Genomic DNA, 26652 nt, shown 5'->3' with positions numbered 1-26652 from the left:
GGAGCATTTAATTCAGCAGCAAGGACTCTCTGAAGAGGACGTGGATTAAATAAACCAAGTACCGTACTTTGACGTTAGTCGTTTTTTCCCCAGTGCTATCCGCTTGGTTATGAACTGCAACGTGTTAAGATGTCCGAGGTGACTGTTCAGTTGTCGTCATTATACCTGGCTTATAAACACTCCTACTTTGACGTTGTTGAGTTTCTTATATCAGAAGGGGCGTCTTGGGAGAACTTGATGACACCCCTTCATCTTGCTGTGGTTCTTGGAAAATTGGAAAATGTGGAGCAGATCTTGCAAGGCAATATGGACATTGACGCAACAGACTGTCACCTGAGGACACCATTGCATCTAGCATGTCGGCTCGGATACAACGACATCGCCGTGAAGTTAATTCAAAATGGGTGTGACCTTCAACGTCCGGACTGTGAAGGTCATACACCTCTAGCCCTAGCCTGTCACGCTGGTCACCCTGATATCGCAGAGTTTCTGCTATCGTATGGAGCTGACGTCCAAGGTTACGGTAAACATTTCCCGCTAGAGATCGCCTGTCGTCGAGGGTATACAGATGTGGTGACGCGACTATTACAGTGTGCTCCTTACGCTCTCAACAACTGCAACTCAGACGACATCTTGATGTCAGCATCTCGTCACTGCCACCATGACATCGTGCAAACCCTTCTGCTGACGATTTTAAAAAACAAAGCGGTAATTGGCACGAGGTTGCTGAGCGACGCTTTATGTGCAGCATCGATTAGCAAATCGTTTCGGAGTGTCTCAACGGCACGTAATCTCGTGACATTTGGCGCAGACATAAATCTACGCGACAGCAAAGGACGCTTGGCGTTGCATTGCGCCATCGTGACCAATAATGTCCCCTTGGCGAAATTTTTTATAGATTCCGGTGCTCATGCAACTGCGCCTTCAGCACCAGGATTTCCTGGGAGAAAGACTGCACTTTACCTTGCTTGCGATAAGCAAAATTTCGAGATGACCCGTATTCTCATAGATGCAGGTGCGTACGTAAACGTCTGCAGCGAAGGGACGAGATTAGGGACGCCTCTGAGTGTCGCCTGCCACCATGGGAACTTAGACATTGCTAAAATGCTGTTGGAATCAGGAGCCTACGTGAACCCTCCCCTTCGATCCGGGTCTTTGCATCCTCTTCCCCCACTCATGGCAATTCTGGATGCCTGGTTTTTGAACATGCTGGAGCGAAAACGTGTGACTAGATCAAGATACATCGGCGTTTTTCAACTCTTACAAGAGTACGGATGTCAGTTTAGTGTCTTAAACATGAATGGCATCATACGAAAGCTTTATAAACTGGATAGAGACGGGTGTCTTTTTATCTTACATGGTGCATGTGCGAAATTGCGTCATATCCGCGACAGTCTTCTGACACTCATTCTTGACAGGAACGATATGGATGCCATCGCAATTTTGACAGACTGTGGTTACATTTTTGATAGTGAGCAAATGGCGAGAGTCAACAATAACCGAGACAAAGCCGTAGCGAGGGAAGTAACTCAAAGAGTTCGGGAAACCGTTTCGAATTCAATCTCCCTTTTCGGCTTCTGTAGAATTGCTGTCCGGGAGATTTTGAGCAGACGACATCCTTCTGTGAGCGCGGCAGTCACCAGGTTACCAATTCCGGGGCGGGTGAAAGATTATTTGGATATGCATATCCCTTGATCATATTTTGTTTGTTTTTATATTAAGGTTATTGGTAAAGCTAGTACATGTACCAACCCCTTGCAGCACCCCTCCATTCTGTTGGTTGCGATTCTACTGGACAAAAGCCAACGAACTGCAACTGCATGGTCTGCCGTAGAGAACATCACCAGCCATCTGCTTTCTTTGGAATTAGTCCCGTCCCCAGGTATCTTTATTGATATGCATTGTACAGAAATACATGGAACAGTTCATGAAAATCAATCGGGTGATCGAGATTAGACGCAACCTTTACCAAAGCAATATTGGAAGCATCCGCTTTCGATCATGAATGTTTCAGGAATTCTTAGACATAACTCAGCATATTCTTGTTGATGAGGCAGACGTCTTCACTTGAGCATGCGCAAACAGCAATCAGCTGGTGGATGTAAACAAATGTGAATCGACTGCTACGGAGAACTAGCGATATAATAATAACTTTTGACGAAGTGTAGCCTTTATTTTTAATGCGACGCAAAGTTTTGGACGGAAGGGCTTGAAGGAGCTTTAGTCACGTTGAGGTTTTGGTGAAGCTGTGGTCAAATCAAAGGGTCGGAAATCTCTTGATGAGGGTCCCCCTTCCGAACGAGAACTTTTGAAAGTGGGAGGTACGATTCTTGATGCTGTGATTTGCGAAATCCTTTGTATCGTGACGGCCAGCTAAATGCGCAATTGGATTAAAGTGAACATCAGACAGCTAAAACTTATTTTTTGATGTGCTAAAAACATTCAAATTCATTCTGGAATAAACTGATGCCACGTTTTCATGGAATAGGCCTATTCTGATTTTGAAATGTGCTTGAAGGGATAATCTTCCGGACCTTCTTCTTTGTAACTGATTCCTGCTGTAACGGACCTTTAGAAAGCGATGATGGGTTAATCAAACATTATATACGCATGATTCAGCCGAGATAGTGTTGTTTTTTTTAGAACTGCGTGTTCACTTCAGCAAGTTTGAACTTCTAGCTGAAACTTTGACAATGCCGTACGTTTTGCAAGAACTCATTAACAGCTCCGAGTCGTAAGGCTTCAGTTCATTTCAGGCAAGGGTAAACAAAATGGCGGATATCTATCTTCTAGAAAAAGCCTGCCAGACAGATGACGTGCAATTGTTTTTGAACAGTTTCCAAGGGAACAATGCCACTTTCATCTACGAGGACCTAAACGGACATTGCGTTACACCATTACATACTGCTGTTAAGTTTAGCGCCGTTCAAATAAGCAGGGACCTTCTGTCGCGTGGTGCTGACGTCAACATCATGGATGACATCACAGGAGACACCCCTTTGCATGTCCTGTGCAAACTTAAAGGAGATGCTTGTGATAATGACGTGTACCTATACACTAGCGAAACTAACGGTTTTTCATCAAATGATGACGTTTCTGAATCCATCTTGAGCATGTTGTTGGCAAGGAACCCAAACATGAACCAAATGAACTATCAGGGGGAATTACCGATCACAATCACCAGCCGCAATAATGACGTCATGAAAGTTTGTAAACTACTGGATCATGATAAAACTCAAACTAGCCTTCGAAACGGTGGAAGTTTTACGGCGTTGCACGAGGCGATTATTCATGTCAGAATGGAAACAGTCTCCGTGCTCATGGAGTATGGGGCAGACGCCAACGCTACTTGCCTTCAGGAGGTAAACACAGGAGAGTTTATCGAAATGACGCCATTGCAGCTGGCCTACAAACATTACTCCAAGGATATTTTTGAACTTTTGCTGGCGAAAGGGGCAAGACAAGTCGAATTGGGGCCAAAAATTCATTTGGCAACATTCTTGGGAGAGACTGATGACGTCAGATCTCTTGCGCTGTGTGAGAGTGTCAACATTTTCGACGAATTCGGAAGAAGTCCCTTACACATTGCCTGTGGCGTCAAGGATAAAGGTATGGTGGAGTTGTTGTTTGAATTGGGAGCAATTGAAAAGAGAACGACAGACACAGAGCAGACGCCATTCCTTGTTGCCTGCGAAACCGGAAGTGGTGATGTTGTCAGTTGTTTGCTGCGTCGCGGCTTATACACAGATTCTGCCATTCTGGAGGCAATAGATGTGACTTTGAGTCGCGGCCATGTTGACGTCCTGCGCGAGTTACTGACACATGGTGCCGTGGGTCTGACTGATTCAAATGTGGATAATCTCTTGGAGATGGCGTGTGAGAGACAGAACGTCGATCTCGCAAAGCTGATTCTTGGGCATTGTCGTCCGAAAACTCGCGTGGTGGTGGACATGAAAACTTTGAGCAATTGTCTTTGCATGGCATGTGAGAGGGGCAACCGAGATTTGGTCCGCTGCCTGGTGAAATACGGGGCAAATGTGAATAGCCGGAATGCCAAGAACAGGTACCCGTTGCACTGCGCCATGATGCAGGGCCACACAAAGCTGGTCAGCGAATTGATTGACCTTGGTGCCAGGGTCACCTCCCCGATGGGTCCTGGGTACCATGGTGACCGGACCGCACTCTATCTTCTTTGTGACAGGGGTGACATAGAAATGGCCAGCATTCTCATCAGAGGCGGTGCGTCTGTGAATATACCAAGCGACACACGGCCCGGGACGCCCCTGAACTCGGCTGTCTACAAGAACAACATGCCAATCGCAAAGTTACTGCTTGAAGCTGGAGCATGCGTGAACGCACGCTCCCCAAGAAGAGGTTGGTCTCCTATCAATACTCTCTTGCAAGCCTGGGTCTCAAACATCACAGAGGGAAAAGAAACGGAGCCATCAGAATACTTCGAGACGCTTCAACTCTTGGATGATTACTGCGTCTCTTACAACGATTTGTACACAGACGACCTTATTCAACAAATCTACGTCATGGACAGAGTCAGCTGTCTCCGTCTGCTACAGATGGCATGCGGAAAGCTCCAAAAGGTAAACGCGTCACTGCTGACATCAATGCTCCAGAATTGTGATCTGGAAGGACTAGCCGCACTAACTGCCGCAGGATACACGATTTTGGAGAAGGTAAATCGATTGTGTCTTGAGAACCCGGATTGTCCTCGACTTGACGCCATGTCTCTTGAGGCCAAGGATGCCATGACACTACAATCACTGTGCAGGTTGTCTGTCCGACGTCATCTTCACTCTCTGCGTGGCCATGTGCGTTTCCAGGTACAGGAACTCCCTCTCCCGAACAGACTGAAATCGTACCTGAACATGGACTTTTAAGGTGTTCTGTGGAACCAACCTGGCCTTACAAGTCAAGGGAATATTGGTCCTCCGGATGAACTCAGTGATTAAACAACATGGACCCAGCTGGTTTTCGTGTCCATGAACTGAGGGACGGGTCATCCATGCATATACATGTACTAGTATTTTCATATGCCGTGACCCTTGTGAGGTGAGCATGATATTATAAACTCAGAGACATATGAATATACACACTTTATATACCAAGAGCTGGCAGTTTCATGAGTGTTAGGCATGGCAATATGTATTTTAGCCTTAAATAGAATTTCGTGGAATTATGTGTTTCTGCCGTAGAGAACTTCAGAGAACACCTTGCTAACGATAACGATAGCGGAAAAGTTGTAGTAACGTACTGACGCCGTTGTCGTCATCGTTACTTTAATGTGTTAAACGAGGAGAAAAGTTGAAATTAACTTAAAACGACAAAAAAATGCACAGGAATCAATACGATTTGCGTTTCGGAACGGACATTGCTCTACCAACAAGATCACAACCAACCAACTGATGACGGCGAGGTGGTGACGTTATTTGAAACAACGTGCGTCATCGCATAGCACCATTAGACAAAGATCCACAAGTATCAATAGATGTTGTGGATGATGATAGTGGTGATAACGATGATCACAGACCTATACTCAATACTTCATTAAAGTCAGACTGTGTTGATCGACGTTGCTAACACTTTTTGAACAACCCATGCAGGCTGAAATCGGCTAATCTAACTCGAAACACATCACTGTCCCCGTTGAATGTCTATTTCCTCTTATTTTTGTTTTTTTTCGGATGCTTTGTTTTACTGTCTACGACTGCCTGTGCGATTCGTTTGATATCATTGCGTGATAACATCTCCTCATTGATGTCATGAGTGTCGTACTCGTAACTTTCTGCAAATAAAAAGAACATAAATTGTAACTTTTTATCGATGTTTTTTAACCCCTCATTTATGAGTATATACATTGAGTGGGACTTCTGAGGCACACTACACCCGAGTGATGGTCTTTGGCTTGAGCCAATACTACATATGATATATTTTATCTTCTAGGGTAAGTTGGGTGAGATGGAGAAACCGAGGAACCTACCAGCGCTTATAGACGGGAAACTCGTTGATAGTTTTTTTCTTATGTTATCTGCTAGCTGCTCAAGTCGGATCACATGGTACTGAAAAAGAAAACGTTGAGAATGCAGTCAAAATTAAATGTCGGTGTTATATCAATTCTGAAACGGCCCAGCGTACTCGACGTGTGTTTATTTTAGCCCCGAGCTTCTGGCGTGCATTAACCTACTCCTTGCGGAGCCCTGAACATCGTTTTCTCGCATACTGCAAGCTAGTCTCATGTCGGAGAATGTGTGATTCAATACAACGCGGCATTAACTTATCAGAAGTAAAAGAATAATTTGCAGTACACACTTTACCTCTGGTTGCATGATGACTTTTTGGATAGAATCCTCCAAACCAATCTTCGCGAGGGACTGGTCCACGCCCTCCGTAAGCAACACCATTTTCTCGCGGCAAGTCTCAAGATCTTCCACGACGTCACCATGGGAGTAGTTCCTCACATCCTGAAAAAAAGGAACCCAATTTGGGCCTGTGACTGAAAAACTGCTCGGCCATCGCTATCACAACTTCACTGCAATGTGGATTCCCCACTTATTTCCGACTTCTACTGCCTTCCAATCATTCTGTTCAACTCCCGACAGTAGAGAACCTCTCTATTGACGGGAACAAGAGGGGAGTGCTGGAGCATCACCCGCATTATTCGCCACGACCTTCTCGGCGTGAAGGGAACACAAAGGATGGGGCCTGGGGTGTAAGGATGGAAGAGCTTGAGCACCAAGCACCAGTCACTCACAGGTTTAAGTTTCATAGCTTTAAGTTTAGCCATGAGACCAAGGATGACAGTCTTGACGTCTGTAATGAGTCTTCCTGACATGTGCAGTTCCTCTTGGTAATATTCCTTCCTCTCTTGCTGTTGATGAATGTTGTCAAAAAACTGGCTCATTGCATTTTGCGCACTGGAAAATCATTGAAAAGACACTGTTTCAAAGGAAAGGAAAGTTGGAAAGCATATTGGGCAAGTGATTAAATTTGGATAATTCCATTGACACATTGATGAGATAGGGGGTTCGGAGTGGACCCATGAGTCTGAGTAGGCCCGGGGTACCCAAGCGGCCAAGGTGCATGTTTTACGTACATTTCCCCCAAAGCTATTTGAATTTAAGACGACTGGTACATGTAGGGTATTGCAGATAGTCCTGATTCTAAACATTTCAAAATTCTAAGGTGTTCCAGCTAGACGGGAGCGGCTTTTGAAAAAGGGGAATTGAAAAAGTAATCTGTAATGCTTTTCTGCAACGATGATTTATTGACCAGAGCGAGGTTCGGCAAATAAAAAAACGCCGCCATGAATCAGTATCGGTTTTATGTATGACGTGATATCACAATCTGTGACGTGGCCATACATTTTAAATCGATACGGATACGTCATGCATCAATCCGCCGAAACTCCTTGCCTGGAAATTCTCCCACCGACTGCATATCTCAGCTTGCTTCTGTCATCTTGGAGTTTTTGCCTATCCTCATCGGCGAAGTCGATATTCTTTCTCAGGTCAATCGTCTTCTCCGTCAGCCTGCGACGGACGTCCTCCTGTTGTTCAATTCTGTCGATGAAGTCCTGTCAAAGGAGGTCGAAGAGAAGTTAAATGGAGACTATGTATTGGCAGGAGCCTGGTGAGATTCAGTTACGCGAAGTCGACGGAAACTGTTCACGCTTTTACGATGAATATTTTTATCGTTGAATCAAACACGAACCAATCGCCTCCACACTGGTCACATGAAAACCACCAATCATTCAAACTTTAATCAACAACGTTTTACTTTCCCAGGACAGGCAAGCTCGGCAAACTGAAAGGCCTGTCTGATTCTCGGCAATCTGGGGAATTAGTGATACTCCGGAAAGGAGTATACAGCCTATAGAAACACAAAGAGCTGACTTGTGATCAGTAACTGGGAACTTTCTGCCGTAATATATGGGGAAACGATGAAGCAACTATCAGCGTCTACATACATGGAGTGACGTCAGATATGTTTCATCTTTTATTCTCTCGAATATGTCGTCGTAGTGAAACCGCCTGTTTCTGACTGCTATCTTCTCCGCCTCAACACGGGTACAATCATGCGATTCAACCGAGCTCATATTATCTGAAAATTTAGAAAACCTTCATTCAATGCAAGTTCATTTCCTGAAGAAATCAACTTGGGGGGGGGGGGGTCGAGGACACTGCAGAAAGTCCCCCTCCCCTAGTTGAACTAAGGTCATTCATTGGTCTCCAAAGCCCTCATGGAACAACTCCGGACCCAGTGGTCATAGACGAAGGACGATCAGGATGGCGAAATGGACTGCATCGGAGTCAACGTGGCAGTAAGGTGAAGATTCTTTCAATAATCGTGAATAAAAAGCAATCATGGGGGGGGGGGGGGGATACCTTTCCCGATTTTACAATATTTTCTGCCACTGATTGCCACACTACCTCATGTATATATTTATATCCCATGATATTCTCACCCCAAATTCTCTCACCGACCTCGGAGCAAAGAAAAGGCCTGCTAACTTCAGATACCTTACCTAGAGCCTTTATTGCCTAGAAGAGTGAGAAAAAAAAGATATTTGAAAATATAAATGATATTGAAAAAAAAGTTAACAAAACCGTGCACTGCCCGGGAATCGAACCCGGGTCGCAAGAATGGGAATCTTGCATGATACCACTACACTAGCAGTGCCATCTGGTCACAATCGCGGAAATTTAGGTAATTATACAAGAGCTCAACTCATATGAGTGTAAAACCCTTTCCCAGCGCTTTAAAATCCATGAAATAAATGCAAATGGTTGAAATAAGTAAAGTGAATCATGCTATTATCATTAGAACAATCACTGTACCTGAAATCAACCGATATATTCACTGTGAAGTACAGGAGTACTTGTTGGCTTAGTGTAGTTATTTCCCACTAGATAGCGACACTATAAAGTAGTTTTATATTAGAGAGGTTTTGACCTCATAATGAAGCCTTCGGCAAGCGTTACGATTGGATTTACGTTGGGTGACCGGCGCGAATAGAACACAGCATGGGAAGAAAGCATGGGTCATGTAAAATGGCTGTGTATATAAGTACATTTTGTATTAAACTTAAAGTCAAAGTCTGCGTGTGGTTTTATCATTACCCGTTTGCTGTTGGCTGGTGGTTTCTCATCCCATGTACTCTTGCGCTGTTCCACTTCCTTCCGGGTGGCGACTAGTAGTTGGTCCCGTTTGCGTTTTGCGCCTTGACAGTCCTGTTCTAACGTGGTCAGTTCTTCCTGTAAAAATAACGTAATATCAGAAAGATGCTGTGGGGTAGACTGGAATCGGCTCCGACTTTGGACCTTGAAATGTGCAATGACATTCCGGCCGCGCCCCGCGAACGAGCGGTTCAGGGTTATCTGGGCAAATCTTGGTATTAAACATCAACCCCAAAGAAACAGCGTTCGTTTGAGTCGACATAGGCCTAAACGGGCAAGGGCAGATAAACGTAATGGTAGAGGCCTACAGAATGGCGGAGCAAAGGTCATTGGTCTCCACTACATCTATACTTTAATCTATCATCGAACAATAGTGTGAGACAGTGTATTCCAAGGAGACACCGAATGCTGTACACCGGCAAACAAAATAATAAGAGTCCCCAGGCAATGACTCGATCATTTTTCGTGTCTATATATACCCACCCTTGAAACCTCTCGCGCATCACGCGCCACCTTCAGCACTCTCCTCATTTCTTTGAGCTGACCTCTCTGGTACATGATTTCATTCTCCATCACATCAAGCTTCCCAGGATAACATAGACTTTCCTGCATGAAAATAGAATATGTTGATGAGACAAAATGAGACTGGTGAGACTTACGTATCCTGAGAGACGCGGCGAATGTCCCAATGAGAGTATAGATGCGTACGATTGTCGCAATTGAGTATACGTATCCTGTGGGTGCTTTCTCATTCGGAGTGGTAAGATGTTCACCTGATAGTTACTATACCAACGCGACGAATTCTGCACCAATCTTTCTTACCTCTTTCATTTTCTTCACGATGAATTCATATTGGTGGCCGATACTCCGGCCCATGTCACACTTCATTCTGGCCTTATCAAGGGCGTTCTCTAGATTTCGGATGCGCTGAAATAGTAAGAATGTGTATAGGCTTATTGACCCACAAAGCTTTGGTTTGACCTCACAGACAAGGATCGCTCCCCAAAGCCAAAGCAACATGAGACTGTGAGAACGCCGGTTGAAAGCGAACTGGAAGACAAGGGAAGAGAGAATGGTATTGATATACAAGCCACAAAGCAACGATAGCCTATAGTCGAACTTCCACTCGATCATCCTGCTATGTGATGATAAAGACCTTCTGGGGGGGGGGGGGGGGGGAGTATGCCATACCTGTTCATTTTCGAGTTGTTCCGATGTCTTTTCCATTGCCGAGCTCATGCAGACCAGACCTGCTTTGAATTGCCGTAATTTTTCCTCAGACGTCACACGGGCGTAGTGGAGAGCGTTCAAGAACTTGGCCTTTGCGCAGACTAGCTGATCCATTTCAGTAACAGCTTCCTGAAATCACAATCAAGACACTAAGAGTTAAAATCTGGTTACGACTGGTTCGGTGTTACACAGGCTGTCGCATGTTGAGGACGCACCTGATGCAGCCCGTCCAGCGACACAAGATGTGAACCGGAATGACCTGAATAAGGTAAGTTTGCGCTTACCTTAGCAGTGAACCTCTGCAAAGACATCCTCTTCTCCCTTCTGTCCTGGAAGACATTGTTGATCACCTTCGAATCTATACAATCGGCATTTCGTTTGAGTTCAAAACGTCTGCTTCGGACGTCCTGGCGTAAACCGATGAGAACTTCTTCGTTACGTCGTCTCTCGTCTTCTGTCCATTCATAGTGGACTTTATGATCGAATTCTGAATTTGACAAACACGGCATTCAGATCAGAAGGAACATATTATAGCCTTCACCCTGACAGTGTTCCGAGTCCGATGTCTCACATATTGCGGGTATGAATATACTCTCAGTCAAATTCACCACAGACTGCATGCGCATTTCCCATGCTCAGTTAACGCTTGATTTTGATCGTTTTCGCCGTCATTCATCATTAATGAGAAAGAAATTATACATTCAATATTCAATATTCATTTATTCATTTGTTTTGATTGACTTCGATTTGCATGCCTACCTTTCAATTTCAACTTTCCTCTCACTTCATTGAGTCTGTCTTTGACTTTGGTTGTCCAGCCTTCCCAGACGACCCTAGCCGTATCTCCAGAACTCATCACCAATAGTTTTTAATAAACAAATTTGATGAAAAAAAATTAGAGACATGCATGCACATCATGACTTCATGTCTCCTCATGCATGTCATGAGGTGACGATGTCCGAACGTTGCGAAGACACGGGTGCAGCGGACACTGTTGTGTGCGAGACGAGTGACGTCATTTTTTGTGCAATGACGTCCTCTACCGGTCGGTGTTATATCCAATCTGCGTTAGCAGGTCATGTGATCTTTGAGGTTCAAACGCACCTATCTTTTTATCTTCTTTTGCAAATGCGGCGTCTGTTGGATATCATGCATAGGATAAAAAGAGTATTGAAATAAACAATGGTAGACTTCAGCTCCCAGCTCCCTTTTTAGATTTACTTCGAAATAACCCGACCACGTGGTCGTGCAAAAATACCGATTTCCGCAGTTGCATTATGGGAGCGGGTCAATCAGCGGTCATCATCGTCAGTGTTTGCGAGTAGAGTCGAAATATCTGGTACATTTTGCCCGATTTCTGGCCAGCATTGCCGAAATTTTACATTTCGAGGTGTTAGCACGATTTGGGATGAAAAATGGATCATAATGATCTGGGTAAGTATTGTTTTTACGGTATAGTAACTGAGAATCGGCGTGTCAAAGTGGTCGCCCCGTACTCCCACTCTGCATGGTGAGATTGTTTTGGTTAGCTCATTATACCACTCTCGTCCCCAAAAATGATTTTGTGCAGATTTGAAGATATTTCTGTACATTTTGGCTCCTGGAAGCGAGGTTCTTAGGTTATACAATGTAGATGGTTAGTGAAAATGTTGTAGGTTTTTCATCAAGATCAACGTGTTGTCGCCGTAAATGTGTCACGTACTATGCATTTGGCGGTAACCTAGCACAAGCTCCTGTCCCTAATGTGATGATTTTGTAAGTATCTTTGTGATTTGGCGGTTGTTTTCAGAGGTAAAATCCCAGGCCATGACCCCATGAACTTTGATTGACCCTGCCTTGGACTACCAGGCAATTGTTACATAATGGCCATGATGTTAGCTTCATTCTGGCAGTAAACAGGCTAGAGGAAACAATTTACTCAAATGAAAATAGAGCCTTCCTTCTGTGTCTCATTTATTGTTGATATAGTTTGTTCGGTTAGTCGTAATTAGATGGTCTCTTTGAATTTGTGACAGTCAATTCATTGTAATGGTGGGGACTTTAAAAACTTAACTCATCCTGGATGATGTCCTAAAATGCCCTTTGAAAAACTTGAGAAATGTAATCAAGTTTTTTGAAAAGCCTATAGATTGAGCGCTCAAAATATCTTGCTGGTCAACAGTAAATGGACTTGTATTTATATATAACGGAAAATGAGAATAAATGTAAATAAGGTATACGCTTCATTCTTTTATGGCCTGTGGTCAGTCTTCTCTAAAAGTGCATGTCCAGTGAACATAGGTATAGACATTATGTAATCCTGAACATTGATCAAAAGGGCCTCTGCCAGTTATTGTTTACCTACATGTCCATAATCTTGAGTGTCATAATTGGTCACAACTAGTTAGTTAGATCTAAGGCACACATTAGCCATGTTCTAACTGGAAATGTTTGCCACGATTTTTCATGAAAACCCCTGCGGACTGGTGATTTGAACGATAACAATGGAAAAAGTTCACAAAAGAGGACATTCCCATGTCACCAACTTGGTGAAGTTTTAAGTCCTTCAAGGTTGTAGATGGTGCCTACAATGACAACATATTTGCATACATTTTGAATGTGGTGAAATTGTGACTCGGGCACTTCCCCCTATCAGACTGTTGTAGGGAAATTTCAGAGTTACGCCTGGTTATTTGAGCTAGGTATGGTTACAAATTGTTGGTCTCCCTTTCCTCAGGGCAAAACCTATTGTGCCAATGACAACAGATTTCCAAAAGAATTTCCGACATTTTCCTATGTGTAGTCTCCGTTTCATTCCTTCAAACTCATGGTTTGGTGACGGGTACAATGGGAACAAATTTATCACCAAAATACCGCTGCCAAGAAGACCTAGGGAATTTTTTGGGCAGTCATAGAGCTTATGTAAATGTATCATTTATTCATCTTCAAGAAGAAACGGTTCAAATCCACAAAATTATGTATGCAAAAATGGACAGGTCGGTCGGCGGGAAAATCTCATAATTGATGTTATGCAACTCTACCCCAAACTTTCAAAAACACCTCAGTTTTGGCAGCGACATTGTTGGCGGGGAAAATCTCATAATTGATATTACACAACCTTCCCAAACCCTCAAAAAACACCTCAATTTTAGCAGCTACCCCACACTGAAAGAACCCGAAAAAAACCCTCTAATTTACCAAATATTTCAATGGTCTATCTTAGCAGCTAACTGCATCAATGAATCCAAACTGTCCAATTTCTTTTGTCCGAAATATTGCATTGTGTCCAGTCATTGTTGTCATGTATCAAAAGTTTTATATTGGGCCCTCCCGCCCTTGGCATGATAAATAGGTGCTGAAAGGCTAGGTGAATCAAAGCACCATAACAAAAGCTGAGACAATGTCCTGTTGAGTTTCATCCTTTTTTCTCCTGAAAATCTATTCTGCAGTCAGTGTGGCTCAGCATCCTGTTATGTAAGAACTCATCATTGCAGCTTTTTGCCTGTAAGGGGTGGTCAATTATAAAACATTTTGCTTGTCTGGGGAGGGTTAGTCTTGAGTTGGCTATTAGACGTTTGGGAACTGTCCATGCCTGTGATATATTTCCCAGTTGCTTGAATTTTGGATTAAAATTGGCAGTTTATGTTGGAAAATTTAAAGTAAGGGTTTATTGCTTCTATTTCTCTCATTTTGTCATTTTCTTCAGGAGGAAGGTAAGGACTGTAAAAGCTCCTTTGTGTTTGGTCGTAGTTACACACCATAAGAGTGTGTGTTTAAATAAGCACACTTTTGTTGCAGCTGAATATCCTTTATGGGAATTATGCTATCAGCAGTGTATGACCGGGACACATAATACATGTACTTGCATTTAAAAAATGAAATGCTCTGGGCCATGTGCTCACTTGTTTCCATGTGCTCACTTTTCCCTCCAAAAAGACATTTCCGAATTCCTTCACAACTTTTAAGTGCGAACATCTGTGAAATAGGTCCTTATGCAATATCTGAAGGACAGCATTTACCCCTAATTCGATACCCGGAGGTTTTTATGTGACAATTTTGGTTTCCTGCACTATTGTTTGGTTGCGCAACTGATGGGGCACAATGGCCGGCAAGCTTTCCATGGCAGTTCTACTTTGGAGACCATTTGCTCTGGGGAGAAGTATTGAGAGGGTGAAAAGTTCACTGTAGTAAGTGTGTGTTCTGCTGGGTGACAGCACGTGTCTTGTTTTGATCCGAAGCGTGTTGATTTTGTGCGTGATTTTACATTCATTGTGCAGTCAGTCTCGTTTGGGACTTACAATTTTTTACCAAGATCATGATGGACTAAAAGATTTCCTGATAGTGATAATTACCTCATTTAAAAACTAGTGCCTTCTTTGAAATGAAATACAAACATATGTTCAGTCCTGCTTGATTTGTCAAGCTGTTGAGGTATTGAACTTTTTTAACAGTGTCGGTTACTATTGCTCATCTCTACTAACCTGATTTGGGAACTTTAATATGTATCAACATGGCAAAATTTACTCTGATTTTGCTCCTGGAAACAAACAAGTTTCTGTCAAGTTACATTTGCTGAACTCCACCTCCAAGTTCAGTCTAAAAATAACTATCATGAATCCGTGGATAATTAAGCCCCTCTCGATAGCGGTGTAACATTATTGTGAACGAATTTTAGAGTTTGAGTCTGTTTTCTCGGCATGGGTGGGTCAGGCAGAGGCCATGAGCATCGGGAGAAACAGGGATGTGGAGGCAGACAGCACAAAGGACTGGGGGTCTTAGAATACCGAAGCGTTCCAGATTTTGATATGGGAGTGACTCAGGATTGACCCCTGAATTTGGGTGTCTTGTAATTTTGGCGCAGTTCACTTGAGCATTATAGTTTTGGTTCTGTTATCGGTGGAAGTGTTTATCTTTTCTGTAACATTGTGACTACAATTAACAGAATTTTGATTGTTTACTTCGCAACTTCCATAATCAGATGGAGACAACAGAGTGATCAATGAAACGGTGTGTATGATGAATATCGTCAAGTCGGAACTTCCAGTCACAATACAAACACCAATATTTCAAAATTATATAATCTGTGGCTTGGACATACCGGTACTAGAATTCATAGTTTGATGGAATGGCAGATTTGGATCCATTTGAGTATGATTCAAAATGAGTGTGATGCGGAGCAGTCTGCGATAGAGTTGACTGACACCGGGTGGTTCCAGTTACAAACACTGACATTTAGGCGTACCTGTCTGCGTGGTGATTAGCATTAAAACACACGTCTTCTTCGCCCACCAGTTTTGCTCACATTGTCATGATGATGTGGTACCTGAACCATCGAACAGGTATGTTGTGGTTTCCATAGTGATTTATGCAGACATTCTCAGCGCTGGTGCCGATCCAATTTTTGGGAATTATTGAACCAGATTGTCGCTTTGGTGTGCTGATTCTTGGCTGTACTTTTCAAACACCTACTGTGAGTACTCGGTCCTGAAAAATAATTGGACTTATCCAGGTTAGGTAAGATAGGTTGTGTGGGCAAGCACAGATTTTCAGAAACTTTTTAGAAGTGACCAGGAATCTTGCACCCTGAAAAGAAGCACTGCACCCCCTCTTTCTAAAAAGCGCCCGCCTTTTCGTGATTCAAACTGCTGGATTCATCTCTGTCGAGTGTAGTTTTCTGGCCTTTCTCATGCAACTCCTTTTTTTGGGGGGGAGGAAGGTCTTAAAGGAAATTACTGATGAAAAGATGGAGGGATGCAGATATAATCAGGTTGTGATCACTTCAAAACTTTGCAGTCAACGAAGTTGTTCACTATCGTCTTGTTTTTTTTTAGATGGAGAGGGAAATGGGCTGCAAGACAGAGGGGGGAGGGGCTGTATCTGATTCCCAATGATTCCTTTCCTGGGTGTCATTGTCTTGTCATTTTTGTTGTCCTCTATTCTAATAGATGTGAACAAGTTGTCTACTTCTAACACTCTAAAGTTCGTAAAAGTACCCATGGACTTCTATATTATATCAACACTCAGTAAACACTACAGCATGTTACTGGTTAAAATTTCATTCATTTATGAAAGACATACTTGATAACCTGTTTTTAAAAACTGCAAAATCTATTTTTGGTATTGTTCCATCCCATTTTTAGGTCGTGACCTGATTCCTTAAATTTGTAAAAAGACCATCTTTGTACATGAGATAAGTCTATAGGTGTACTTTGTGTAGACTTTAGTCGTGACTATCTGATCTTAGGAATCATTGTTCAAATACTTTTAGTGTTGGTGTTGACGTTTTGTCTGTCATTTCATAAACTGACTGGACTTCTCAGTTGGCCATCTTGGACACGTCTCAATTCAAAGGCCTTGGTATGACCAAACCATGGAGGCTATGCCGGTAGATTTTGATGAGGGGTCTTTCCCCTTTATGCAAGGTAGGCAAAGACTTCTGTGTGTGAAAAATTCCAGTCCTGTTACTGACTTTTAAGTTGTGATGAAACGAGATTGAGTTGGTAACTGTAGCTGCCTTGCCTGTCGGCCAACTTTGGTTCTCGGTTCCTGATCTGCATTGAATTCTCTTGGGCCTGCCTTCAGCTGGAGGTACTTCAGCAGCCTGTAAGCACAATGTCTCTGGGCATTTCAATTGATATTTTACTGCTGGACATAATGATGGACTCTATACCTTGGGTCGTCTGATGACTTTCTTGAACAAAACTAACAAACATTATGAGAAGTGTGTTATAGGAATTCGCTAATTCGTTTGGAAATCAGGTAAGTCAGGATTAGATGTCTAGACTGATTATATATGTTGAGTAAGACCCCAATCCCCATGGAAGTCTCCAGTCATTTGGGAGTTTTGGCCTGTGCATATCAGTGCTGGTGTGTTGGTATCAGATATACTACATATATGGTTCCATCATGAATCCACCCCCCCCCCCCTGCAATAACATCAGATGTAACCTCATTCTCCAAAGCAGAAACAGATTTCACTGCAGTACTTTTTTGGCCTCAAAATGTAGGTTATTGGTACATAAATTTCTGCTTCCAACAGGTGCCCTGACCGACATTATTACTCCATCTTGCCTAATAAAATGATAATTTATTCCACCACAACTTGCATAAAAAATCAATAGGTAAACTGTATCTGGTCTAAAGTGTGCTGAATTCAGGTATAATAATGTGATATACTGTACAGCCAGTCAGTAGTTTGAAAAAAAGGGAGAGCTATCAGTAGTATGGAAAAAATACTTGACTTTGGCGTACTGTGGTATTGAGTGTGCTTTAGTTGTCTAGCCAGTGGCCAGGTCTTATTATAGGTGACCCAAATTCTGACTTCTGTGTGATAATCTGTGAACACAGCTGGGATTTGAGGTAGGTCAGTTTTTTTATTTCGATCCAAAATTGTGAAGAAAAAAATGCAATTGAGGTAAAAATCTCATCGGTACATTCGATACACGTACTTAGTTAATGGTGGCAAATATGGTGAGATCTCAAACAATAAACATATGTGTGTGCTGTCTGTTGTGAATGCAATATGCGAACCTTTGTGAGGCATCTTGAAATATCTTGTGATATCCATTGGCAGTGCCCATAAACCGGTTTTCCTTCTTAACCAGGCTAAATTCGCATGCATATCACATGTCTTGTAGTGGGGATATTCGGTGACATTGCAGAGAAATATTGTGCCCACATTCTCCCTTTAACAACCTGGCCTCATACGGATGTACAGAATACATAATACACGCACAGAAGTTATGTATCATATCTGTGTTTACTGCTGATAATATGAAAGTATTGATCATCACATTTTATGACAGGTCAATATGTGTGGCTTGAGATGGAAGATTTGCTGGGGAAATCAAAATGCTTCATTCTTCATAAGACATGAGGCCGACAGTAGTTCCATGATGCCCTTTGTCAGGGCAAGGTTGACTCCCATTTCCGGAGTAGGTACTTCCGACATTGCAGGTGTTCATTGCCCTCAGATCAGTTTAGTTCACAAATGACACCCCGCAAAAGGCTATGATATTCCCCACCCAAGTTTGGGTGTGATCAGGGCTTACATCCTGTGTTAGGATTGCCAAATTGAATGTTCTCCTATCACCTTTGTCACTTGTTTGTTTGACCTCATTTCATTTCTTTGCAGATTTCATTTGATGTAGCCAGTAAATCAAATGGGTGATAATTTTTGTGCCCCTTAAGTTCACGATTGTACTCCTTCTTACAATAGTATCACGCTCACAAAAAGTAAGAAGTTTGCAGGTTACATAATTTCCTCCTCCCCTACTATGACACCTGCATGACTGAATTCTAAAATCGGTCACAACACCACACATCAAGGGCAGGAGGACAGATATCTACCCCCCTCCCCGCCCCGAGATATAATTTCAAATACACCAAAGATAAGTTGATATGTGACATCATAATTAATCATATTTTGTCTTTTCTTTGTAGATTCCCTTGAATCTAGCCAGTTGAGTATGGAAGGTGTGAGCTCGATGAACTCGCCACCCGACATTAAACCAGACCTAGCCTCGCTTAACCCGAACAGTAATTCCAACCCGATATCGTCATCCGGTTTCTTCATGTCGCACTCAATGGGATCCAATCAGATGTCACCAGGTATGTATAGGGGGCGCTACTAGCGTAGTGTTGCAAGACCTTTCCAAAATATATCGTTTTGGTTTCCGAATTGATTTATGCCAATCATAAAGTATGCCGTTGGGAACCATCTTGAAATTCGGATGATGCCAAGAAAGGTAGTTTTGGCAGACATCGGAAGGGAGGCCAGTAGGTGTGAGACTGTCTCTTTAAATAGATGCTGGTTTCAATCATCACTTCATCTGAAGTGAAGATTACGCTGTGCCTGACCGTCATGGGGGTTCTGATTGTTGCTCTGCAGCAGTGAGGGATTGGATTTTTAGTGAGTTACGGAAAGAAAACCCCCAAACCCCTCTTACTATAGCTACATGTATGAGTAAAGTTAGTGGCCAATAGAAATGAATCTGTGTGACTTAATCTACCTGAGCCAAAGTGTGCTACTACAAATCACAATCACTTGGCTTATGTGTTGGCATTGTCGTAACTATATTTTGGAAAGGCGGGCAATTACTTGTTTCTGGCATGTACGTGATTTGCTCAATTGTCTAACTGTTGTTTATTGTGATATTTCTTTCTTGATGTGCTGATATTTTCCTCCTTTAATTTTTCGTGTGTGATACATGGCACCGGTATATAGTGCTGCTGGGTTCAGACAAAGATAGTTCTGAAATCTTGAAATGTGGCAAATTTCTGAGGCCTTGTTATCTTTAGATTACTTTCATCACCAAAATTCTAGCTTAGTTGTCCATTTAGCACACTTATTGTCTGTCTAAAGGTTTGAACTTATATTGTTTTGAAATGAGAAAAGATTTGAAAAGTTCGAAAACATTTTTTTGCCGGTGCCTAATGTTTGATTGCTCTTTATCGTCTCACTTCAGGTTGGCCCTTACAACAGAGCTGGCCATCCCGAGGCCTGTCAGACAATGAGGCTGACGCACATCCATCAGGTACATACACCGGGCTATAGGGGGCGCTGTAATACTCCTCCTTGTCACTTGCTCGGTTTAAAGGGACCCATAGCAACCAGAAATAAACACTCCATTCAGCTAAAACTCTTATGACGCATTCAGATAGGATGTGTGAGCATTATAATCTCAGCCTTAATTGCAGTAAGATGATGCATTTGGCAGACATCTATGGCTGTATTTGTATTCATTCTGTACATATTTTGCGTTGTTTTTAGATGATGGCAAAGCTAATGGTGTCGATCTGAAATAAAAGCCTGGAATTATTCAACAATAGATACTAAGACAGCACTCTGCACCATGTCTTTTGATAATGCGCGTATTTTTCAAACTGTAAATCATAAAAAATCCCTGGCATTTATTTTCACAATTTAGCAATTATCTTCTCGAATCATACAGTATAACCACCCTAACTGGACACCTTTCCAATAAGGGCAATCTCTCTATTGTGGACACTAGTATTGGTCCTAAATTGGTTTTTTCAATTCAATTTGACCTCTCTAATTTGGACACCTCTTAAGGAGAGTACCCAGCCCGGAGGGTGTCCTGAATAGACGGTTTCTATTGTATTTCTGTGTAGTTGTTCTTCTTCTTTATGTCATTTGTTGCCCCATGTTAGTTAGAAATTTCATGGTTTTATAGAAAGCAATGCAATGCTCAGTCATGCTAAACTTGTTAAATAAGACTCACAATTCAGATTGCCCACGAGAGGTAGAGGTGAAGAAAAAGAAGCCCGGATAGTGTTCAACTAGGGCCATATTCAGAGGTGTCACAGAAAAACATCTTTTTTCACACAGATATGGGGAAAAAAACCGTGAAGTTGTATGCTTCCAGTTTTGATTTTTGAAAAATACCAACAACATCATCTATGAAATGATATTGTGATTATATTACCAGATAGTATGTACTGCATTTCATTTATCGATACAGCTATATACCCTCAGTCTGTTTGTCAAAAGAAACAGACGCGTGTTTAAATGTCAGCTTCATAGTACCATGGTAACGACCGTGTAACTCATACGGTGCTTGGTTGCCTGTCCTTTTATCAGAGACGAGGTAAATGTCAGGCAGACTTGAGACTCTCGTGTTTGTAACTCCTCAAATCTCTATATATAGCGGGTGAGATAATGTTAACCCTACGAAGACTGAGGAAATCTAGGTTGATAAAAAATGAACGAAAAATATTAGTTAGCCTAATAGAGTGGTAACAAACCCTGCAACTTGACCATACAGTGCTTCATTGCCTTTCATTTCGTCAGCCGCTGGGTGTTCGTCAGGAAGTTCTGCTGTTTGACAGTCATGCACACAAGCAATTCTGGTCTCTCATGAGCACAGGTCACTGCAAGTGCAACAACAGTCTCATATGTGGGGGTGCTTAAAGGCGGAAGACATAATATCGGTTCCCTGCTGACAATTTAAGACCTCCACAACGTCCTACTTTGTCTGAGTTGATTACCGTAGGGTTAACTTCCGTCACTGCGGATAATTTTGAAAATTGCGAATAATTTCCTTTAAAAGATCTTATGATTATAAAAGTTGGTGTTTCATTCAAAATCCTCCGTAAATGTCACAGTTCATAAAATGTTTCATCTTCGCTGCGATGAGAAGCACAGTTTTAGTTGCTTGGCAACAGTGGTGTTGAGATGCACAACAACCTCATTACGGAGAGACATCCCCATTGTCATGATTGTCATTGCCCGGAGATGAAAACCTTGGTAATATTGTTAGATTTTTAATGCATTGCTGGCAAAAGGCTGGAACGATTGGCTAACTGGACTTTGAGCAACAAAAAGCTCTTGTGTCCGAAAGCCGGAGATCCAGAAAGCTGGAAGTATTTCTGGCTATAATATAAGTTGTGTGGTTCTGCCAAAAGCACCCTCCTTATTTGGTCATACAAAGGATACACTGTAGTTGCAGTTTCAGTCTTGATAGAGTGCCAATCTAACGCTTAAAGTTTGATGTGACATGACACTTTGTATCTTAGCAGAAACTATTTGACAAAACACTTCTTTTTGCCTTTACACAGCAGAAATTGACTTCGGGGAAGAACATGTTTTTCAGTGCTGTCTTGGGGGGATTTGGCCCTCTCTTGGGGGGATTTGGCCCCTTAGTGGGATTTAGCCCTGTGGGGTTTGATTTTTTGACAGCTACGTTTCTGAGAAAAGTCTATTGCCAAAAGAGCCAGTGCCACAATGTAGCAAGTATTTTAACCAACACCAAAGGAGATGTCTAATTAAATGTTATATTTCAATCCTGCAAGTTTCTGCAATTCAAACTACTTTTATTAGGTCATTCACTCGTCATTTTTCGTCTGAACATTTCCTTCTCTGTTTTCAGTTACATCTCCCTCCTTGATGAACATGGGCTCGCCAAACTCTGGCCTCAACTCACCAACATCTCTCGGCGCTATGTCTCCGGGGTCCATCTCATCCTTAGCCTCACCTGGCTCCATGGCCTCACCAGAATCCACTGTAGGAATGTCAGGACTTTCAAATAAACACATTTGTGCAATTTGTGGGGATCGTGCGTCTGGCAAACATTATGGCGTATACAGGTAAGTACTTTGCTTTGGAAAACTGAAAATTTTGAATTGAGAGCTGAAAACAGAGATATTGAATAAGGCTGTTTCATAACGCAAGTGGAAAGCTGATTCCAGAGTGAAGCCCATGACAAAGTCTTGATTTGGAAAAAACTTATGACCTCAGAGGTGGAATCGGCTTGGAAATCAAATAAACGGAATTGTTGATATTCGTCAGAAATATAATTCATGTGAAATTCTGTTTTCCAGTTGTGAAGGGTGTAAAGGCTTCTTCAAACGAACAGTCCGTAAAGACCTAACATACGCATGCCGAGATGAGCGGAATTGCATCATCGACAAGAGACAGCGCAATCGATGCCAATATTGCCGATACATGAAGTGTCTGGCCATGGGCATGAAGAGAGAAGGTGTGTAGTGCTCTCATGATGTGAAATTGTGACTTTTTTTCAGCCTTTGATAAGGTGGGTATGAAGTGGCTGCACTAGGGTCTTGTGGGATATGATTCTTTTGGGTGAGCCAAGCCAGTGCAGCTGATCCATGATTAACAATGGCAAAGAAAACCTTTAGGATGTCCTCTGGCTGTATATTTGGATATAGTGTCATTTGACGACTTGGGGGACGAAGATGGTTATGTCGCAGGAAGCAGAGATGATGAGATTTCCTCCCCTTACGAACCTGCCGCAGTGATTTTGCCCTTTTGCCATGGCAGCTCTCTTACTAGCAGTCGAGAGGTCCTTGGTTCAGTCCCCACTGTTGGTGTGACAATCTAGGCAGGGCTCTTTGCCTTTAGATGCCTAACTCCATCCAAGTGTATACATTTTTCAAAAATGTTCACTATTCAAATAACTTGTTGCTGGTACTGTCTCATGACAGCCAGTCTCTGTCATAAATGTGAATGAACTTTTAACCAAAAAATGTTCTAAGCCAAGATTCCACAGTGAAAAATCAATGGCCTGTACGTCATGTATGTTGTGTCAGTTCAAACCAAGTGAACATGCACTATTGCCTACCTGGTAATTCTACGTGGGAAATAGTGTATCAGCCGAATGTATCTTATGAAACTAATCATGGAGAGAAGAAAAACTTTAAAAAGAATAATTTTGAGAGCTTCACAATCAATGCAAAAGTTACAGGGTTTGTTGTTAGAATATTTCGGCCTCCTGCACTTCCTGACCCTTCCTTGCTCAACACGGGTCATAGGTCACCAAAAGTAATCCGTATAACTTGTCTCGTGACAGACGATACTGATTTTGATGACGTTGACCATCTAAAAAGGTGTCCTTGTTACTACTTCAGCTGTTCAAGAGGAGCGCCAGCGCGTGAAGGAGAAGGGAGAGGGAGAAGTGGAGAGTACGAGCTGTGCAAATTCAGACATGCCAGTCGAACATATCCTCGAGGCAGAACTGGCTGTTGAGCCGAAGACTGACACCTATATAGACGCACAGGTAGGGCTCAAGTTGTTGTTTTTTCAATTTGATTAAAATATTCTTCATTTGTTCGAGAAAGTTTCATTCAGCTGCTCGACAAATAGCTACTATTGGAAAACATAGTGGAAGCTACAGTGGAACGTCTCTTAGTGGACGCCTCTTTATAAAGGACAGCATATGTCAGTCCAAAGGTTGTCCTTGATAGAGAGGTTCTACTGTACTTTGAATCTGGCAAAACATTTACATGAGTGAAGAGGTGGGCTTTCACACATCAATTAGTCAGGACCAGCATGTGTCAGAAGTAATGAACTTTTCACCCCCACTCGCTGGTAACTTCTTGTTTGCGATGAAAAGAATTTGAAACAAATAGAAATAGATTTTGCCAGAAATGTTATGTAAATGTTATTAATCATTCAGATACCATTGGCTCTCCAAGGCCAAAAGGTTCTGAACTGGAAAATGAGTTCAACTTTAAAATCATCCGTAAATTTGTTTCTGACACAAGACAGTGTGCATCATTCAATTTTTATCTAGGGAGTGTGTCTGTGCTTTTAATTATGACCGGATTTGACAATTATTTGCAGAAAGATGCGGTGACCAACATTTGCCAGGCGGCAGACAAGCAACTCTTCACTTTGGTCGAGTGGGCCAAACGTATTCCTCACTTCACAGAACTGCCTCTCGATGATCAAGTTATATTATTGCGTGCAGGTAAAACTCGGATTCATTCTATTTGTCTTGAAATACTTTAAAATCTCTTCTCGGAGATTGTTTTTCTTTGCGCTTTGGATTTTACTTCAGTCAGTTAGTCCTAGGCGCGCTGACAAAACTGTATTAGATTTTGGCATGAGACATTCGCCCTGAAAAAAGTTCAATGTGTGGTCCAGAGTGTTTCGTAGCACACAGTTTATGAACATGAAAACCTGATCTCCCCCAGTCTCTGTCAAAAAGGAACGCTTGTCAATGTTTCCAAATCTGTCCTTTCCTTTTGTAGGTTGGAATGAACTTCTGATTGCTGCATTCTCACATCGCTCCACGACTGTCAAAGATGGCATTCTATTGGCCACAGGTTTACATGTACATCGTAGCAGTGCACACCAGGCCGGCGTGGGCACAATATTTGATCGCGTGCTGACAGAACTTGTGGCGAAAATGCGAGAGATGAAAATGGACAAGACAGAGTTGGGGTGCCTTCGAGCTATTGTTCTTTTTAATCCAGGTAGGTAGCAGCAGTAGATGGTCATTTATTCCCATGTTTGGGTTGTCATAGTGGCACAAAGGGCAAGGCTCGATGTACGACGGAAAGGTGGTGGGTCGTTTTAAGGCTTGACCAGTGCCACTTGGTATGGTCATTTCAACTTGCCTGAAATGGCCAAGTGTAGCACAGTAAGTTTCTACAGAACGGTTTCTAGATAAAGATAGGGAATGAGTGTAAAGCACTTTGAGACAGTCTAGCTTCTTCCCCTTCACCCTCCGCCCAAGAGACACAATGACCAGCTGTCAGATGGCTTGCTACTCCTATGAATTTAATCAGAGTCAGGGTTTTTTATTCGTCTACCAAAAGTGGCCTACCAAAACGTTTTAGTCCTCCTAAGTCTTTCATTTCAATGTTTTTTAGATGCAAAGGGTCTGTCCAGCGTGCTCGAGGTAGAAAGCCTGCGTGAAAAAGTCTACGCATCTTTGGAGGAATATTGCAAGACACAGTACGCAGATGAGCCAGGACGCTTTGCTAAACTACTCCTTCGACTGCCAGCGTTACGGAGCATCGGCTTGAAATGTCTCGAGCATCTATTTTTCTTCAAATTGATCGGAAACACACCGATTGACACTTTCCTGATGGAGATGTTGGAGGCACCGAGCCAAACAATGTAACAATTGTAATCAGTCAGTGAAGCAGACGTTAAAACATTTGAGGGAATGTGAAACATTTGGCATATTGTGCATAGCAGCAAATTGAAAGTGTTTTATTCTTAGAAATGTGGACATTTTTGGAGTGTGAGAGAAGTATTCAGCAGATGTGTATTTGATGCATTGGAAAACGAATGTGTGAATATTTCAGACCTACGTTAAATTTCATTGTATGCTGATTCAGAAAGAAGATTTCAAGAAACGTTTTTGAGATATTTGGGTTGGTAGAGATACGTATTTGGGCTTTCCAGTGCTGTTGTTTTTGGCTTTTTAATTGTTTGCTGAAGATGGTGAAAAGGCATCAACATTGCTTTTTAGCTCACCTCTTAGCAGAGGTGAGCTTATCCCATACCGTGGCGTCCGTCGTCCGTCGTCGTCGTCGTCGTCGTCGTCGTCGTCGTCGTCGTCGTCGTCGTCGTCGTCGTCGTCGTCGTCGTCGTCGTCGTCGTCGTCGTCGTCGTCGTCGTCCGTCGTCCGTCGTCCGTTAGCAGGGCACGTTTCGTAACTGTTAGAGCTATTGAGTTGAAACTTGGTACACATGTACCCTTATTTAATGACACCTGGGAGACCAAGTTTCGGTCCGATTCGTTTCATGGTTTGGCCACCAGGGGGCCAAACGTTAAAAGTGAAAATATGCAATATCTCCCTTAATAGTAGTCGGGAAATTTTGAAAAAAATATGGTAGGTACTTCTAGCAAAGGTGCATCATATATCCTCCGGGTTTTTGATTTGACCTCCTTTTCAAGGTCACAGAGGTCAAATGGTGTAAATTAGCCGTTAGGATGTAACGATGGCACGTTTCTAAACTGCAATGACTATTGATACCA

At 42.6% G+C, this 26652-nt stretch overlaps 3 protein-coding genes and 1 non-coding gene across 8 annotated transcripts; 2 read left to right on the top strand and 2 right to left on the bottom strand.

Moving 5' to 3' along the window:
* The first annotated feature begins 129 nt into the window (after window positions 1–129).
* Window positions 130–5805, top strand: LOC135501008 (ankyrin-3-like). Its single transcript, XM_064792726.1, has 2 exons — window positions 130–1268; window positions 2747–5805. The coding sequence occupies exons 1-2, from the start codon at window positions 130–132 to the stop codon at window positions 4890–4892; spliced, it is 3285 nt and encodes a 1094-aa protein (XP_064648796.1). The 3' UTR covers window positions 4893–5805.
* Window positions 5667–11274, bottom strand: LOC135501007 (outer dynein arm-docking complex subunit 3-like). The gene is made up of 13 exons (XM_064792725.1): window positions 11178–11274; window positions 10703–10905; window positions 10380–10547; window positions 10011–10115; window positions 9672–9794; window positions 9132–9266; window positions 8537–8552; window positions 7979–8112; window positions 7425–7585; window positions 6764–6926; window positions 6327–6473; window positions 5993–6071; window positions 5667–5797 (listed from the first exon to the last, which is right to left on the bottom strand). The coding sequence occupies exons 1-13, from the start codon at window positions 11272–11274 to the stop codon at window positions 5667–5669; spliced, it is 1662 nt and encodes a 553-aa protein (XP_064648795.1).
* Trnag-ccc (transfer RNA glycine (anticodon CCC)) lies at window positions 8621–8691 on the bottom strand. The gene has a single exon. It is a non-coding gene; the product is annotated as a tRNA-Gly (tRNA).
* A 436-nt stretch (window positions 11275–11710) lies between the features above and the next one.
* On the top strand, window positions 11711–26595 carry LOC135500936 (retinoic acid receptor RXR-alpha-B-like). Of its 5 annotated transcripts, none has more exons than XM_064792638.1 (9): window positions 11711–11852; window positions 18840–19007; window positions 19865–19933; window positions 22289–22505; window positions 22740–22897; window positions 23766–23935; window positions 24502–24628; window positions 24912–25136; window positions 25536–26588. In XM_064792638.1, exons 1-9 carry the CDS (start codon window positions 11834–11836, stop codon window positions 25787–25789), a joined length of 1407 nt encoding a protein of 468 aa, XP_064648708.1. In that variant the 5' UTR covers window positions 11711–11833; the 3' UTR covers window positions 25790–26588. The 5 variants fall into 5 exon arrangements, with proteins under 5 accessions (XP_064648708.1, XP_064648709.1, XP_064648706.1 ...); XM_064792636.1 differs by lacking the exon at window positions 11711–11852 and adding an exon at window positions 16687–16819 and having other exon boundaries at window positions 25536–26591; XM_064792637.1 differs by lacking the exon at window positions 11711–11852 and adding an exon at window positions 16687–16819 and having other exon boundaries at window positions 23787–23935; window positions 25536–26586.
* Window positions 26596–26652: the final 57 nt, after the last annotated feature.

The sequence above is a fragment of the Lineus longissimus genome, chromosome 17 (assembly GCF_910592395.1).
Source record: "Lineus longissimus chromosome 17, tnLinLong1.2, whole genome shotgun sequence".
NCBI lineage: Eukaryota > Metazoa > Nemertea > Pilidiophora > Heteronemertea > Lineidae > Lineus > Lineus longissimus.
This window is presented reverse-complemented; position numbering and strand designations above follow the sequence as displayed.